Source organism: Halictus rubicundus, chromosome 3 (assembly GCF_050948215.1).
Source record: "Halictus rubicundus isolate RS-2024b chromosome 3, iyHalRubi1_principal, whole genome shotgun sequence".
Taxonomy (NCBI): domain Eukaryota; kingdom Metazoa; phylum Arthropoda; class Insecta; order Hymenoptera; family Halictidae; genus Halictus; species Halictus rubicundus.
In genome coordinates, this window is record NC_135151.1 from 2,494,723 (window position 1) to 2,510,568 (window position 15,846).

General features: G+C 42.4%; 1 protein-coding gene across 1 annotated transcript in view; it reads left to right on the forward strand.

Moving 5' to 3' along the window:
• Positions 1-15,846, forward strand: part of Bbg (PDZ domain-containing protein big bang) — a 106,436-nt gene that overhangs the window by 9,836 nt on the left and 80,754 nt on the right. Inside the window, exons 2-4 of the mRNA XM_076784771.1 lie at positions 10,028-10,453; positions 12,004-12,471; positions 13,793-15,432. Of these exons, the coding sequence (XP_076640886.1) occupies positions 10,028-10,453; positions 12,004-12,471; positions 13,793-15,432 (2,534 nt within the window). The remainder of the gene's footprint in view (positions 1-10,027; positions 10,454-12,003; positions 12,472-13,792; positions 15,433-15,846) is intronic.

The window sequence follows — 15,846 nt, forward strand, 5'->3', positions numbered from 1 at the left end:
GGGGAGCGGAGAGTTGCACCACTGAATCAAACTTGGTTGCGTGGGAAATGAAAATTTGCAATATTTTTTATATAGAAGACGTCAAAAAATTGATATCGATTAACAGTCTGATAAGAGAACGGTGAGGAAATGACTCGAAGTTGATAAAAATCGTGGTGCATCCCTTGAACAATTAGGCGAAGGGGGGTGTGCCGGTAGATCAGCTTGTTTTCGATCGTGTACCATTGGTTTCTGTGTCAAGTTTGAAGCGGATCGAAGTATCGAGGGCAGAGATCGAATCGATCGGGCTTGTCCCGCGAATCGGAACACGATTTCGTAATATTTTCACGAGGCTGCTGGTGTGCGCTTGTGTGCAGAGTCCCGAGAGAGCCAGCATATCGAGGGAATGTGGCGCTCGGCCCTCCGGCTACGAATTCCGTTACGCGCACTTGTATGGTTCTTCGGCTTCCACCGACCCGCCCCGACCCGTCCCGTCTCACCTGCCCCCATGAATACATTTTTTCCCCCCTCGTACACACACTACCGCCGCGCCGCCTCGGGAGCCGCAATCCTTCCTCGCAGATTTCGCGCGATTTCTTTTGCGATCGAGCTACTCTCGCAATACCATTCCAAATTGATCTCGCGAAACTGCTGCTTCAAGCTCCTTTGATCTAATTTTACGGCACTGTTGTTTGGAACGTGCTCCTTGCAAACATCGAATTATACTAGTCAATAGAGATTGCGTGACTCTCTTTTGCCATTGGGCTTCTCTTGCAATGTATTTTCCAATTGGTCTTTGGTAACGGATCCTTTTTCTTGAGACTGAACTCTGCTCTTTGGAAAAATTCAAATACTATTCAATAGAGTTTGTATGGTTCTCTTCTGCCATTCAGATTTTCTTCCAGTGCATTTTCAAATTGATTTTTGGTAACTGATCCTACTTTTTTTTTGTTGAGACTGAATTGTGCTCTTTGGAAAAATCCAAATGCTATTCAATAGAGATTGTATGGTTCTCTTCTGCCATTCAGATTTTCTTCCAGTGAATTGTGCTCTTTGAAAAAATAATTCAGCAGAGAATGTATGTGCTTCTGATATTGCAAAAAGAGAGTAGTATCGTGGTCCTATTTTTAGAGACTGAATTGTACTCTTTGGAAAAATAATTCAGTGGAGATTGTACGTGTTTCTAATAAATTTGTCAAAACATCAGAAAGATATTGCAAAAAGAGATTCTCGAGTGATTGGAACAACGGATGATGGTTATCCAGGAAGAAACGAGCGCGTTCTCGAACCTGTTATCTAGGTAACTTTCCGAACCAGAATGCTCGCGTGAGCACAATTACAAGCGAATAAAAACAATTCGACGCATTTCGCCGGCGCGAGAATATTTAGCTGCGTAAATAGATCAAGAAATATCCGCTCGGATAATCAATCACTGTCGACGAGTACGACTCGTCTTTCCCAGATAAAAAATAACACAAACAAATTCGAGAAATTAATATACAAGAAACAGACTGCGAAGATGAACCGGGTGACAAATGCTACGCATAAATTGTATTTCCACACATCGAGGCAGCTTCATTGAGTGGAAACAAATTTTTCATCTGTCTGCTTATGCGAACTAGTACGTTTATAAATGCAAATATTCTGTTTACGGTCAGATCACTCGGGAGCTTTAAACAAATGCAAGAGAACCAAGAGTGTATCTAGGTCACTAATTCTGAGTAATGAAGTTAAACAGGACCGAAGTTAAAAAGATGAAGTTAACAAATTTTCTTATTAATGGAGTGGGAAAAAATTGAATTCTTTCTAGTTTATTAATAAATACAGCTCCCGTGTTTATAGTAAGATCGTTCTTTAAACGTATGAATCAAATATAAGTGAGAAAAAGGAATCTATATAAACTATTAGAATCTACTTAAACAATTGAGAAGACTCTTCAGCATTTTGAATGCTTAACCAGCAGCTTCAAAAATTTTCTAAAATCAAAGAAGTTTATCTGGCGAAATAAAAATTGCAAAGTTGAGATATGTGATACTGAACGTTTTTGTTTTAACTTTCTTGCATTTTGTCGATTCTAACCATTTGCAACAAATAAATTGAAAATATTTCCTGGAAGACGTTGTTCCGTCCTCAACGGAATTTCTAAACTGCCCTTTCCAGGCATTCATCAAACCAGCTATTTAGATTCCTTTAGTCAAAACTAGCTGCAATTCAAATAATGGTTTTACTGCATGAAGACGACCCATTGTTCAAATGGGCGTTGTCCCTCTAATAATATTAGGTTTATTATGTAGAAAATCAAATTATCGAAATCAATGCCGCCGAACCGTCCGGGAATAAAACAATTAATACGCGTGCGCTCAATGGGACATCGGGCCCATCCTCAAGCGACCCAAGGTTTACGACGGTCCGCCCATTCGCGTCCACTTCGGTCGCCAGGTCGGGGTACCTGATGTACCGATATTTGTCTATACTTTCGGGTTTTCCACACCATCTGGTGACCAGCCAATCAGCCGCTAGTCATTCACAACTAAGCGTATAAAAGGGTAGACATCCGAAAAACTAAGTTAGTTAGAAACTTCAGTTAGCTTTGACAGTCAGTTTAGTCAGTTAACTTCGACAGTCAGCATCAGTTAGCCTAGTCAGTTAGCTTCAAACTTGCGCTCGCCACTCCGCATTTCTATCTGTCTTTCGACCTTTGTCAAGACCAGCAGAACCAACCTTCCCCTCGATCGGCCGCTAAAACGATCTGCGACGCACCTTTTATCAATCGCCTTGTAAATTCATTACTGTTAAATAAACGTTTCAATCAAAGACAGCTGTCCTTCATTAATTTGACGCACAGCGGTACCTGAATATCGTTAATGCGTAACCGGCCTTACAACCCGGTTAGATTCTTAAGAGTCGCGGTAATCGAAGCGTTAATGAACTTCAGTCGAAGTCATTGCTTGAGCATAGTATTTAGCGCGCGTGCTAAAATCGCAAAAAATCTGCAATTTACCAGCACCCTCTGTCAGCTAATAATGAGGCGATTAATGTTAAACGCCTTCAAGCGACCACTAATCGAAATTCGCATAAAAGAGGGAAACAGGAAAGCAGTGGGGCACTCGGATAACACATATCCAGGCCTTGCGGTATTTGCAATCCGGATTAACGCTGTCCAGGATACCTGGAACGGCAGTCGGCGAGTCTAGCGTTGACATTAAATCCAGTTTACGGTTCAATTACGTAAAGCTTGTGCGGGGAAACGCCCCCGCGCTATCTTCGCCCGCGAATAATATCGATCCGGTGAAAGGGATCGGCGCTGATCGAACCTCTATTTATATATCCTCGCGGAAAATCGTCCTGGCGAAAGAATGCTAGGAACCCAGTCACCCGAACTAGGAAAATTCGGACGCGACCATTCGACAAAGTCACGAAAGCGTGAGACGACGATTCTAGTCGGTGACATGGGGCTTGTGATCCGGCTTCCGTTTTCCACCTGTAATGTCATGCTGAGACACCTTGACAGAAAATGAACGATGAACAGTGAAAGCAGAAGCTTCAAGCTTTAAAACGAGTCCAAGTTTATTGTCGTACGATCATTTTTTACGAAATTATAACTGTTTAAATACAGACGATTTTTCGTAAAGTATTTGAATAGTTCAATTATGTAATGTAGGAACTTGAAAATTGATTGACACACGGGAGAGTCGGATGATCGAAGCTTTCTGGAAATCATCAGCGTTATTGATCGAGTGATTTCAGCCGAGATTCCGAGGAAGAAACTGAGGAACTACAAAACGATACGGCTGTAAAATAATTGACACAGTGGCTGTAAAATAATTGACACAGTGGTGCCAAGGCTTCGATTTTTATAAAAAAAAAAATTATTTTTGTATAGCCTAATAGTGCGTGCATGATGTGCCAAAGTCAGATAAAAAAAATTTTTTACGGAGACATACGCATGGTAAATAACCATTTCTTCGCTCCTGCGAATTCATCAGTTTTCAGTGCGATAGTTATGTAATTACTCCGCCTATAATTGAATACTTAGGGATCTACAAATCGTATGGGTTATTCCAAATGGCTTCAACTATTAACTGGCAAAACAAATTGTCCAAAAAAAGTTGTTTAACATTAAGTAATATGGACTAACCTGAAGTCCCTTTGCGTTACGCTCATTTTTTATTTATGGAGGAATACAAAAAATCCTTTGAATAGCTTCGATCTGGAACTAATCGTTTTGGCAAGTTATAATATTGATCTAGCTTTGTGCAAAATTTCATGAGATGCTTCGAGATGCTTTCGCGGCAATTGAAGTTTAAATATCAACTTTCGGAATTTCCAAGAATGAATCACGCGGATGTCACGATTATTTGATGTTTCAGGTGAAATTTTTAAGGGATACATATCAGAGAATTAAAAAAAGTGACATTCATACATATAAAAAAAATATAGTGTCCAATGAACGCTATAAAAATAATTTATGTAAGATAAAAAAAATTGTTATTAAATATTCTTTTATACATAAAAAATTAATAAATCATATGCACTTCACATTTTTCTTTATTATTTAGAAATATTCCTAAAAAATTTCTCCTGGCACATCAAATAATCATAACTTCCGCACGATTCACTCTTGGAAATTCTGAAAGTTGATATTTAAACTTAAATTGTGGCGAAAGGGTCTCGAAGGGTCTCATAATTTTTTGCACAAAGTTAGTTCAATATTACACCTTGCCAAAACGATTAGTTCCAGTCGAAAATCTATTAAAGAATTTGTTGTATGCTTCCATAAATAAAAAATGGGCAGAAAACAGAGATTTTCGATTAGCCCATATTACTTAATGTTAACAACTTTTTACAAAAATTTTTTTTGTCAAATAAGCGTTGTACCTGTGGCAATCTCTCCACAAATTTTCAAACAAATTCGTTGGATAGTTTCGTTTTTACAGATTTTTTGTCGCTTTTTAGCCATTTGGCACCACTGTGCGCCGCGCCGCCTCGAGAGCTGTTTTATCGGTCAGGAATTCCGCGAAGTACTTCGAGGCAGTCGAATGCAAGCCAGACAGAGAGGTTAGATCGTTTTCTATCACCTTTAAGACCCTTGAAAGTTTCGTGCTGCGATAGAACATCTACCGCGTCCAGAAAAAACACTAAGAAATGATCGCGAGACTTTCTACAGCAGAGAAAGGAACTTTGTCATGAAATCTCTCATTTAGATATGCAGAAGTCTGTCTGCGAACTTGGAAAATGCTGCTTCTCTTTCCCGACGACCAAATTATGTTCACGCTAGTCGAGGATAAAAATGAGTAAACATACGTGAAACGCTGCACTATACTTTGTTTTAGTTGGAACATAATTTCCAACAGCAAACTATTTACTATTTGCTGCTTCTCAAGCAAATTCAAAACTTGCCTAAAATTATTTTTCACTGACACTGTCACTACGTAAAAAGGTTCCACCCTTAATTAGGGGGTTCTTTCTTCAGGTAGTAAATTCAGGTTTTGCATTCGATATGAGTTTACCATTGGACCATATAATTTTTTGTTATTTGGAGGACAGACTACCACACTCACTCGTTCTGACATTGCAAATACAGTGAGTTCTGTATATATGTCGCCAAGGCCTGGATGATACACGTCGCGGAATTATGCCCACTGCCGCGGGGTATACCCTTTGAGGGGCTACGAAGCTCGAGAGGCCTCGGACGCCGAGGATGTAAACATAACACGGCTCGGGTATGTCACCTGGACGATACACAACGCTGGCAAGACCCATGTTGTTGACATATATCGAGAATTCACTGTATTGTGATTCTTCAGTTGAGCAATCACCTGCGTCGTGACAGGAACATTTTACTTTCCACTGCTCGAAAAATCTTGATGGTACAGTGTTTGACATTTAAGTGCACAGGCTCACGAAAGTGTTCCAACATCCTTTAAAACAGTATCACTTTTTCAAAATAGTATCAAACAAGCTGATTTCTCTGCTTAGTAATAGAATTGTAAACAATGCAACTGTGTTTTTTGTTTTGCATTTGATCTACTCATTCTTGTCATGCATGCATAAAATCTGCAGACTGCTCTCAAGAATCTATCGTTCGTTGCAGTCATATTGTAAAAATGGCATTCAAAAATAACCGGCTATTTTCCTCTATGAAAATCAGACTTCACGACACAGAGCAATTCAAAATTCATTGCTAGAATAGTCGGGAAATTCCTTGTGGTGACTTATAGGACCGGTTGTCGGCAAGTGGTGGGCGAGGACTTTCGATTTTCAGAAAAATCATCAAGCGGCTAGTTTCGGGGGAGTCCGACGATGTTCAGCCGATGACCCGGGGTCAATCTACTTTCTACTCTCGCGCGCGTTCCATCGTGCAAAATTGCGGGACGGCGAGGGGAGGACACGAAAGGACGATATCGTCCTCCCGCCCCTTGAAAACCGTGCGTACTTTCTCGCGACGAGACCGGCAATATACATATCGTTAGACGATCGCCGATGCTGATGAGTGAAAACGAACGGAGGCGGTGAATAAGCACCCGCGTCGACCCTCGAAGACTTATTGGTCGGGACAGAGGCGAGGAATCTCTCTGGAAAATGTTTCTCCCTATCGTGAGAAGAGATCTCTCTTTAAACCACTGGAGAAATGGGCGACCGATTTTTCCCTTTTTTCCAACCTTGCTCCTGCAGGTTTCCATTTCCTTTTCTTATTTTCAACGGTGTGCCACGATCGAACTGAAATGCGAATTAACGTGTAGACGCATTTGTTATAGTGACTAATTTTAGCTCTCGCACTTTTATTTCCATCGACATTTTCTGTTAGTTTCGTCTTGGAATTTTTGGTAGCTGTTGGAAAAATTTGCAGGGATTTTCTATAAACTGTAGACGTCAATTGAATGGGGTACCTAATTCTTACTAATAGATTGCAGATTTTACTCATTGTACTCCTTTTATATCCATCGACATTTTGTGTTAGTTTCGTCTTGGAACTTTTGGTAGCTGTTGGAAAAATTAGCAGGGATTTTCTATAAACTATAGATTTCAATTGGTGGGGGTATTTAATTCTTACTAATAGATTGCAGATTTTACTTATTGCAATCCTTATATTTCCATCGACATTTTGTGATAGTTTCGTCTTGGAATTTTTGGTAGCTGTTGGAAAAATTAGCAGGGATTTTCTATAAACTGTAGATTTCAATTGGTGGGGGTATTTAATTCTGATTATTAGAGTGCAAGTTTTGTGCATTTGTGACAGAACTAAGAAGGTGCAATTTAAAACAGTATGTACATGAAGAGATTTTAAGGACATCAATGTATGTACTAGGTTCGTCTTCCACATTCAAGATGTACAGTCAATTTATTATACCATATTGAACACTGTACTTGATCCATTGATTTTTGCACCAGTTCGGGAATCTAATTAATCTAATATGTAGATTCTGTATCATTACAAGGTTTCATGTATAATACTTACATTCATCGTGTGTATTAATTTGCTAGTGCTAAAGAGCGTCGTGTGATTAAAGTCACTTTATAGATATAGATAGTCGCGAGTTACTTTCGAGAGAGAACAAATTCGTCGGTATACACGCTATTGAGAGTGCTATCGGAGAGTGCCATTCCTTCCATGCAAAATAAAACACTGACGAACTTGACTCTCAAGAGTAACTCGCGTCAGTTTTACTCTGAAATGGACACGCACCCTTAATCTCTTGCACTACGATTTATTTTACCGTTATTTTACGGTTATTGTATGCCTATATGTTCTTCAATAGCTGTACATTAACAACTTCGAAATAGAATTTTATTTCAGTTTAAAGGAAATTAATAACAAACATACTTATTAAACTCTGTTCATAATCTTCATCTCGAGTATGACTCGATACAGTGTTTTCTCGATATGTGTCAACAGCACGGGTCTTGCCAGCGACATATATCGTCCAGGAGATACTATTATTCTTTCATCCATGTTCATCCGTCGTACCCGACCCGTATTATGTTTACACTCGTCGGCGTCCGAAGCCTCTCGATCTTCGAAGCCCCTCACGGGTTATACCCGGCGGTAGTGGGGATAGTACTGCGACTTTTATCAGCCAAGTATTTGCGACATATGTATTGTAGGGCAAGGGGTTAATAAACCTCGAGTATAGTGTACGAAAATTGTTTGAATATAGCTACCGTGCTGACCGAAATTAATTTTCATTGAACGAAGGTTTTAACGAAGCAATTTGGTTTGCAATAGTTTCAAAAATTTTCTCAATTTTATGCAATCGGTGTTCTGATTACCTTTGATGGCTAAAAGTAAACAATTGGACGGAACAATGAAAATGCCTTCACCAAGGGCACCCCCGAAGAGTAAACAATTAAACAATACGAATGCTTTGTTGGCTGCAGATTAGAAGCAACAGTAGAAATGCTTTGGCTAAGAGTAGATATACGACCGCAAACATGCGATAAATCGGGTTCTAATAACTCGACTCTCGGTTCACGTCCGCTGGTATTTATGTTTGCTCGCGATTTGCACCTTGATCACATTGTAGGAGAGCACAGGCAGACGGGAAAACCGGGCGATCGCTGCGGGAACATGAAAGTTCCGCGTTAAGTTGGTCACGCGAGTTGCGCCGGCATGTAGTTAAGGTGCGCTTAATGACCGTCCGGGAAGATCTACGCTACGTGACACAGTTTGCCGGCATCTATTCGTTAAAGCCGCACCGGTTCGCGTCAATCCGCGAGATTTCTGCGTGGCGAATCTCTGTGCGCACGCACGACGAGCCTCCGGTAACAACGCGGACCCATTCTTCCGGATCCCCTCGATCTTCTTTGTCTGTAGAAAAGTTTCAATCGAGATCAACGATCCAATCATCCTTTCGTTTAACACTTCGAACAGCTGTAGTTAATACCCTGTTTTAAATCGAAGATTCGTCAATAGTTTATTAACGGTGGTTTAACACATTTAACGCCTGTAGATACTTAACCCTTAGCACTCGAATGGCGATTATAACACGTCACTAAAAATGGTTATATCATTATTCAAAATATATTTCTAACTTTTTAATATTTTAAACATTTCAGTATTGTACGAGTAAATTCCACCATTTTCGTATGTATAACATGAAAAATATATATATAGAAGGGAAATATTCTAGGTCGGAAGAAATGTTTTGTTTTGGAGTTGAAATAGCATCGAGTTCAAAGGGATAATAGTGTTTCTCTAAATCAGAGACAACTGGTTCAGAACCTTTTACTGAATTTAATCCATTCCTAAATGATGGATCATTTACAGCATTATTCGTGAATTGTTTATCTCTATTAGTCCAGATTCCTCCAGATGGAACATCAGTGGATTGAAGTTATTTACTAAGAAACCGAGCAGTTAAACGACGATTCCGATACTTTCTGATACCGTTTGATACTCGCTTTAATAGCAACAGCCGTTTCATTCGTACACCAGTGAATTGTCTTGCGTAACACAGACTAATAAGACGCTTACTGTGTCCTATTTTTCGAATACCACGAATCAGAAGATTCCCTACTTAGATTTTCCAGTAGGCGATCGCCTCGGTTCGCCGGATCAGTTTTTGCTGGCGGTATCTCTGTTACGAGCCCGCGCCGATCGTAAAAAAGTGATCCAACGATCGCGATAACCGCTCCCTCGCGTCGTCTATATCGTTTCTTACGCCACAGCGGAAGTTGTTCGTGTTATAATCGAATTAATAGAGAAAGCGGCAAACGACCTCGTCCGACGAGCCTCTCGGGGAAATTGCGAAAAAATAGATGCGAAGAAAATCGTGGTACAGTCGATCCTCCCGTAACGCGATCAATTTGTATTTTGATTCGTTATAAGAATCTTGGAATCGGTACATAACAGATAAAATTAAATTAAATTCGATACAAATCGGAATTTTTGCTCGGCGTTATGAGAGCGGTTATCGGGGACGAATGAAATCGATGGGGCGAGAGAAGTTCCCTCGATCTTCAAGGGAAAACTCGTCGTCGTCGTCGTCATCGTCGGCCGATTACGCCACTGTTTTATGCCTGTACAATGCGTTGGACCTGCTTTCAGGGAGTGGCCAGCATTCCGGAGTGTAAAGATCAGCGGGCTTGCGATGAATGGAACGCTTTAGGATCGGCCCGGAAAATGGACGTCGCCAAGTCTGCAACCGAGGACTTCGTCACGGTGGTCAATGTCGAGAGCCAACCTCCGCCAGAAAATTTCGTCACCGTGCTGTCGATCGGACAAGGGAAAAAGGAGGACGAGCAGAAGCATATCGTGAACTCGAAGACACAGGCGAATGGCCTCGACGGATCTCTCGAGGAGGAGGTCGAGGTGTTCAGGCTGCCCGGAGAACGATTAGGATTCGGATTGAAGTTCGAGGGAGGGAATAAGACGTCCGAGAGGGTTAGGAAGCTGTTCGTTCAGAGCTGTGCTGAGCAGAGTCCTGCAAGCAGAGCCAAGTGTTCCTGGGGCACTTTGGGAGAGGGTGACGAGGTAAGTTGCTTTTGGTAATTTTACCTTTCTATACCATCCTTATTGGGAGCGTTTAAGAGGGAGATGCTTTCTATTCTTTTGATTCGGAGGGTTTAAGAAGCAAAAGTATTTGGTGGAGATTGAGGGAATATAGTGGGGAAGGTATCGTGGAAATCTTAGAGGAAATTCTATGGGGACACGATGTGGAATTTGCAGATTGTATGATGGTTCATCTTAAGATCCTGTCGAAGGCTACAAATTCTGAAATTTTTCTTTTCAACCCCATCGAGGTTTATAAATTCTAAACGATTTTCTTGTGTTGATCATGTTGATGTTTATACATTCTGTAATGTCTCTTTAATCTTGTCGAATTTTATAGAATTTTAATTTGTAATTTGTAAATTTTAGAACGTCTTCTTACAATATTGTCAAAGCTTATAGATGTTTGGAGTTCTTTATTCAATTCGAATTTTATAGATTCTGTTTGCATCCCAGTTGAAGCTTGTTGATCCGCGGATCCTTCTCTGTTTAACCCTATCGCAGCATATCTCAACGTTAAATTATCCTCACCAGGAATCCATTATTAATTGTCGAACTCTATCATAACACGGTCACTTACCTATGCTGTCGCGAGAGTCAATGAACCATCAGACCTAATGGCCGGCAATGATCAACGAACAAGTTCTCCTCGACGAGAAAACACAGCTAAATCGTTCTAACACACGAGCATTTTAATTAACCGGAAGGAGAACTATCACGCGACGTGTCGCGCGACGGCTGCCTATAATTTTCGAGACCCAGTTGCTGCGTTACGATTCTCAGGAGAGCGAATTGTGTCTGCGAATGCGACTGCGACACCGCAACGTATAGTGATACAGAGAGACAAAAGCTGACTGTACATACATACATACATTTTTGTATCTTTCACTTCTAACTCCTTTCCTATCGTTTGCTTATAAAGAAAAATCATTGGTATTATACGATGGCCAAAGTTCGTGCCCGATTTAAAAATAAAACATAAGCAGTTACATTTTAATATAAGAGATTCGTTAATCAGTAGACCGCGGATTCATGCGTTCATGACAATACAATTTAAAGCTGTGAGCATATTAAAAATATTGATGTACATCGGTGTATTAGTGCTCAGCTTAATCAGATAATTAGAAAAAGAAACAAATGTTTATTTGATAAATGTATATAGAAAAGATCTGCAGTCTTTCACAATTTTTTACAAGCGTCTCCCAACGCTTTACAAACTGGTGGATTGCTTTTCGTTTAAAACTTCGTGGTTTTTCTTGAAAGGTGGTCTTGATGTCTCTGAAATTTGTACACGAACTTTGGCTATCGACTAATAACGTAATTGCAATAGTATACCCTGTATATGAAGAGGGTAGTTTCAACCCCATTAACATACATTCCCTTTGCGATGGACATGTTTGGTTCCGCCCAGCTAGTAGACACTGTTAGAAACACAGAGCATTCCCAGCGCAAGAAACAATCCGGATCACGTACACCTGACGTACACCTGAGGTGCGCAACACACCGGTCACGTTACCACGTCTCTTTTCCAGGTACTCTCGATAGACGGTGTACCAGTGACACACATGACTCGGCTGGACTGCGTGAGGCGATTGAAGGAGTCGCAGCTGGTGATCAAGCTAATGGTCAGGTGCAGGGGGGCGCTGCGGCCCGAGGTGGTCAGCGCCGAGAAAAAGAGCCCTCCGGAGAAAAGCAAGGTGCCCCCGGAACTGCCATCGGCGCCGCCTCCGGTCCCCCCTCGAAAGCTGAGACAAGCTCGAGGCTTAGCCGACGGAGAAGCCAATCCCAGTCCAGTGAAAAAGTCCTGGAGCGGCACCAGGTCTCAGACCAGCTCTCAGAACAGCTCCCCTGGATCCCAGCCACCCGTCAGCCCACTGGACAGCAAGTCCAGCATCTACGAGAGCTGCGAGTCCTCGCCGAAGAGCTGCAATGGATCTGCGCAGGACACGCCGAAGGGATCGCCCAAGGAACGCTCGCCGGAGCTCGCGAAATCGAAACAGGTTATTATTGTTGGATTTTGTACTCGAGAAAGGAACGGCACGAATTTTAGAAGTTGTGGATAGAGTCCTGGAAATTTAATCTCTTAACCCAATTGCATCCTTAAGCGGAATATTCCACGAGCCGCGACTTTCTTTAATCACTGCTGGCGGAATACTTCGCCAATATACGTGGTGATACGTGTCAACCGTCAATTGCGAACGCCGTAAACACAGAAACTTAATTAGAGTCACGATGGAAATTGGTTAAGCACGGCGCACTCGTCCCCAACTCTGTTTCTCAGGGACGGCGCGCCTGCCCGCGGATGCCACAAAAGCCGCTATAGTGGCGTTACCGTTCAAACTGATGCTTTCCACGGAAGCCACTATAGTGGCGTACAGTGCTTAAAAGGTTAAGAATTGACTTTCAAATGGATAATTGTGGAGCATTGAACTTGATTGTTTTTGAATTGCTGTAGCTTCGAGGAAAAAGATTGTATGTGGGTGTACCTAGGCTTGTTTTAGACGGTGAACATTTTACTTTTGTATCCTTCGATTGGATTTTTCGGTTTTTTGGTTCACTATATTAAAATAAATATCGTCGAAGACTGAATTTGGTCCTCTAAATTCTCACTGAAACTACAATTTTATTACAATGACTAAATTACTTAAATTACAATGACTAATTTTGAAGGGGGTAGATCCTACTATCATATGTCTTTGAATTGAATTTTAACAGAATTTTGCCACTTCGTACCAAAATTCGCAGTGAAAAATGGAAGTTGCATATTGTTCCAAAAACTTTTGTAAATTCGAACGATTTCACAGAGATTTTAATATATTTTTCTTGCAATTTATTTTACAATGATCTTTACAGTAAGCTCCGAAAAATTGATGTTCGATTTTGTCAAACTGCGAATGGAAAGCGAGCCGTCTAAAAGTCCACCAGAGGTAAAAATGATCAAACAAGCAAACAATAAAAAATAAATGAAATCTCTACAGAATTATCATAATAGTGTTACGAACAGCTCAATGATAATTAATTGCATTCAGGACCGCCCTCCTCCGCCAAAAAATACTCCAATTGCAAAATCAATAAGTTCGTAGTGTGTGCTCTTCTTTCGCCTCTACACAGTTTCGTCTTCATAATGATAGTTCTCACAGCCCTCCTTGTCGTCAAACTTCTATTCCCATTATCCCACAGCCCTAACGTTCAACACCCAAGAAAGACAGCCCAACTACATACCTCGTATCTCCAAACATTCGCAAAACCAACAAAACAAACACTTTCTCCGTACGCCACCCGCATACTCGAACCTCGATAATGACAATAGCACAATTACAGGAGCCTCCGGAAGCGATGGTGTACCTGGACGCCCGTTCTCAGTGCGGCTCAACGCACGGCAGCACATCCGACGACACCGGAAGTTCTCTATCCACGGTGATCGACCGGTTCTCAACATCCGATCGCGTGTCAACGATCTCCACAGCTTCGACCGCATCGACAACCTCCGAGCAGCCCGAGTTCTCTCGGATCGATTCGGATCAGGCGGACAGACCCTCCGAGAGGGACTACCTGTCGAAAGCTCTCTGCCTGGAGAACCTCGAGGCGGACTACTCGTCCACGCCTCCCGACTACCTGTTGCGCAGACTGGCCAGCTCGGAGGCGGTGACCCACGTGGAATCCCGAGGGGAGATCGAGAGGATCACCGCTGTTGTAGCACCGAACACTGTTCTGATCGAGGAGACGATCACGTTCCAGCCGCCGTTGAGCTTTCAAGATGCTCCTCTGAGCTACGGCCACGAGGCCAGGCCAGACCTCTTCTACACCGCGGATCTTGCTGCCGACTCCTCCACCCACTTCAAGCCCATCAAGGACGACGTGGAGCTCGTGGAACGCGTCAACGGTGGACCTGATCACCACCCTAAATCCACGTCGGAGAAGACCACTTTTTCGGACCGAACCCCTCCGCCTCTGCCTGCTAGGAACCACGTCAACAGGATCAGCGTGAATCAATCTGTCAGCAACGACAGGGAGCAGTCCCCTCAGAAGTCTAAATTAACGAACGACGCTCAGCAGGAGGCACCTATCCTGCCGCCTAAACCGCTGCCTAGAAGAGACGTTAAAGTTAGACGAAAGAGACCACCTCCACCTCCACCACCACCCGCCGTGGCTCCTAGGTCCGAGGCTAAGACCGGGTCTCCTTTGGTCGAGGCTAGGCAAGCTAGCCTCGAAGAAAAAGAACTTGTTTCTTCGAAAGCTGATCTCCCCGCTTCGAAAAACGAAGATTGTCTTGTGAAAAGACCCGAAGAGAAAACGGCAGAGGATTCGAAAAGCGTCGAAGAGAAAGAGGACACAGAGTCGACTGACAGCTTTGACACCCTAGAAGACGACGGCGGCCGCAGGACGAATAAAGTGCTGGAGATTATCGAGATCAGGAAAGCGAAATCATTCTCTCCTCAGAGAAGCATCGAGAAAAAGGAAAGAATCGTCGAGAAGAAAGAGGAGGAGGACAGGTCTAGTTTTGCGAAGGACTCGGGGACGACAGGGCCCGAGAGGGCCGTCAAAGCCTGCGAGAGGCCTAAGCCTGAACTAAGGACTATGGTCACACTGTCGACGGAAGTGGAGGATTCTGAGGAAGACAGCGACGAAGCTACCACGAGATTCAACGAACCTGACGATAAACTGGGAGATAGACAGTCGATAGGAGATGATAGTTCGGATACTGGAGATTCGAGTTCGCCTGTTAAGGAGAACGCGTTCAGAGCCTGCGAGAACGATCAGGATGATTCTTCGTATAGGGTGTTGAATGAGGTTAATCATAATGTACGCGGTTTGAGAGGGAACAGAGGGAGGAGCGAGAAGGACAGCGTCGAGGATGACGATACTACTAGCGAGGAGAGTGATGATGACTACTACTGGCAGAGCAATTTGGCGACCATTGGCGAGGAGGAGGAAACGAACTCGCTCGAGTATACTACTGCGTAAGTTTCCCTTGTGATTGCGAGTGTCGGTGGATGATCGTAGATGGGGTCTGAGAGACGTTTGGGGAACTGAGAGTGGAGTATTTTGTCTGTTGATTGGTAGGTCGTTCAGAGTAGTTGAAGTAGATGAACTTTGTGGAGGTTGAAAGAGAGACAGATTTAACGGGTGCCTGATTGGTGGGAGTATTCTGTCAGTGGAATCGGTGGAATGTTTTATTTTTTAGTTCGAGCGAGGATCTAATTAATCTTGCGGACAATTTCTCTTTCTTCCTAGATTGTTTTATAGATATTAGTATACGAGCAGATTTCGTTTCAACCAGGAATCTCTTCGTTGTAAACATGAGATGATATATTGATCTTTGTTAATGGACATGGTCCTATGTGTTTTAGAAATTTACACGGAGACAAAGACCT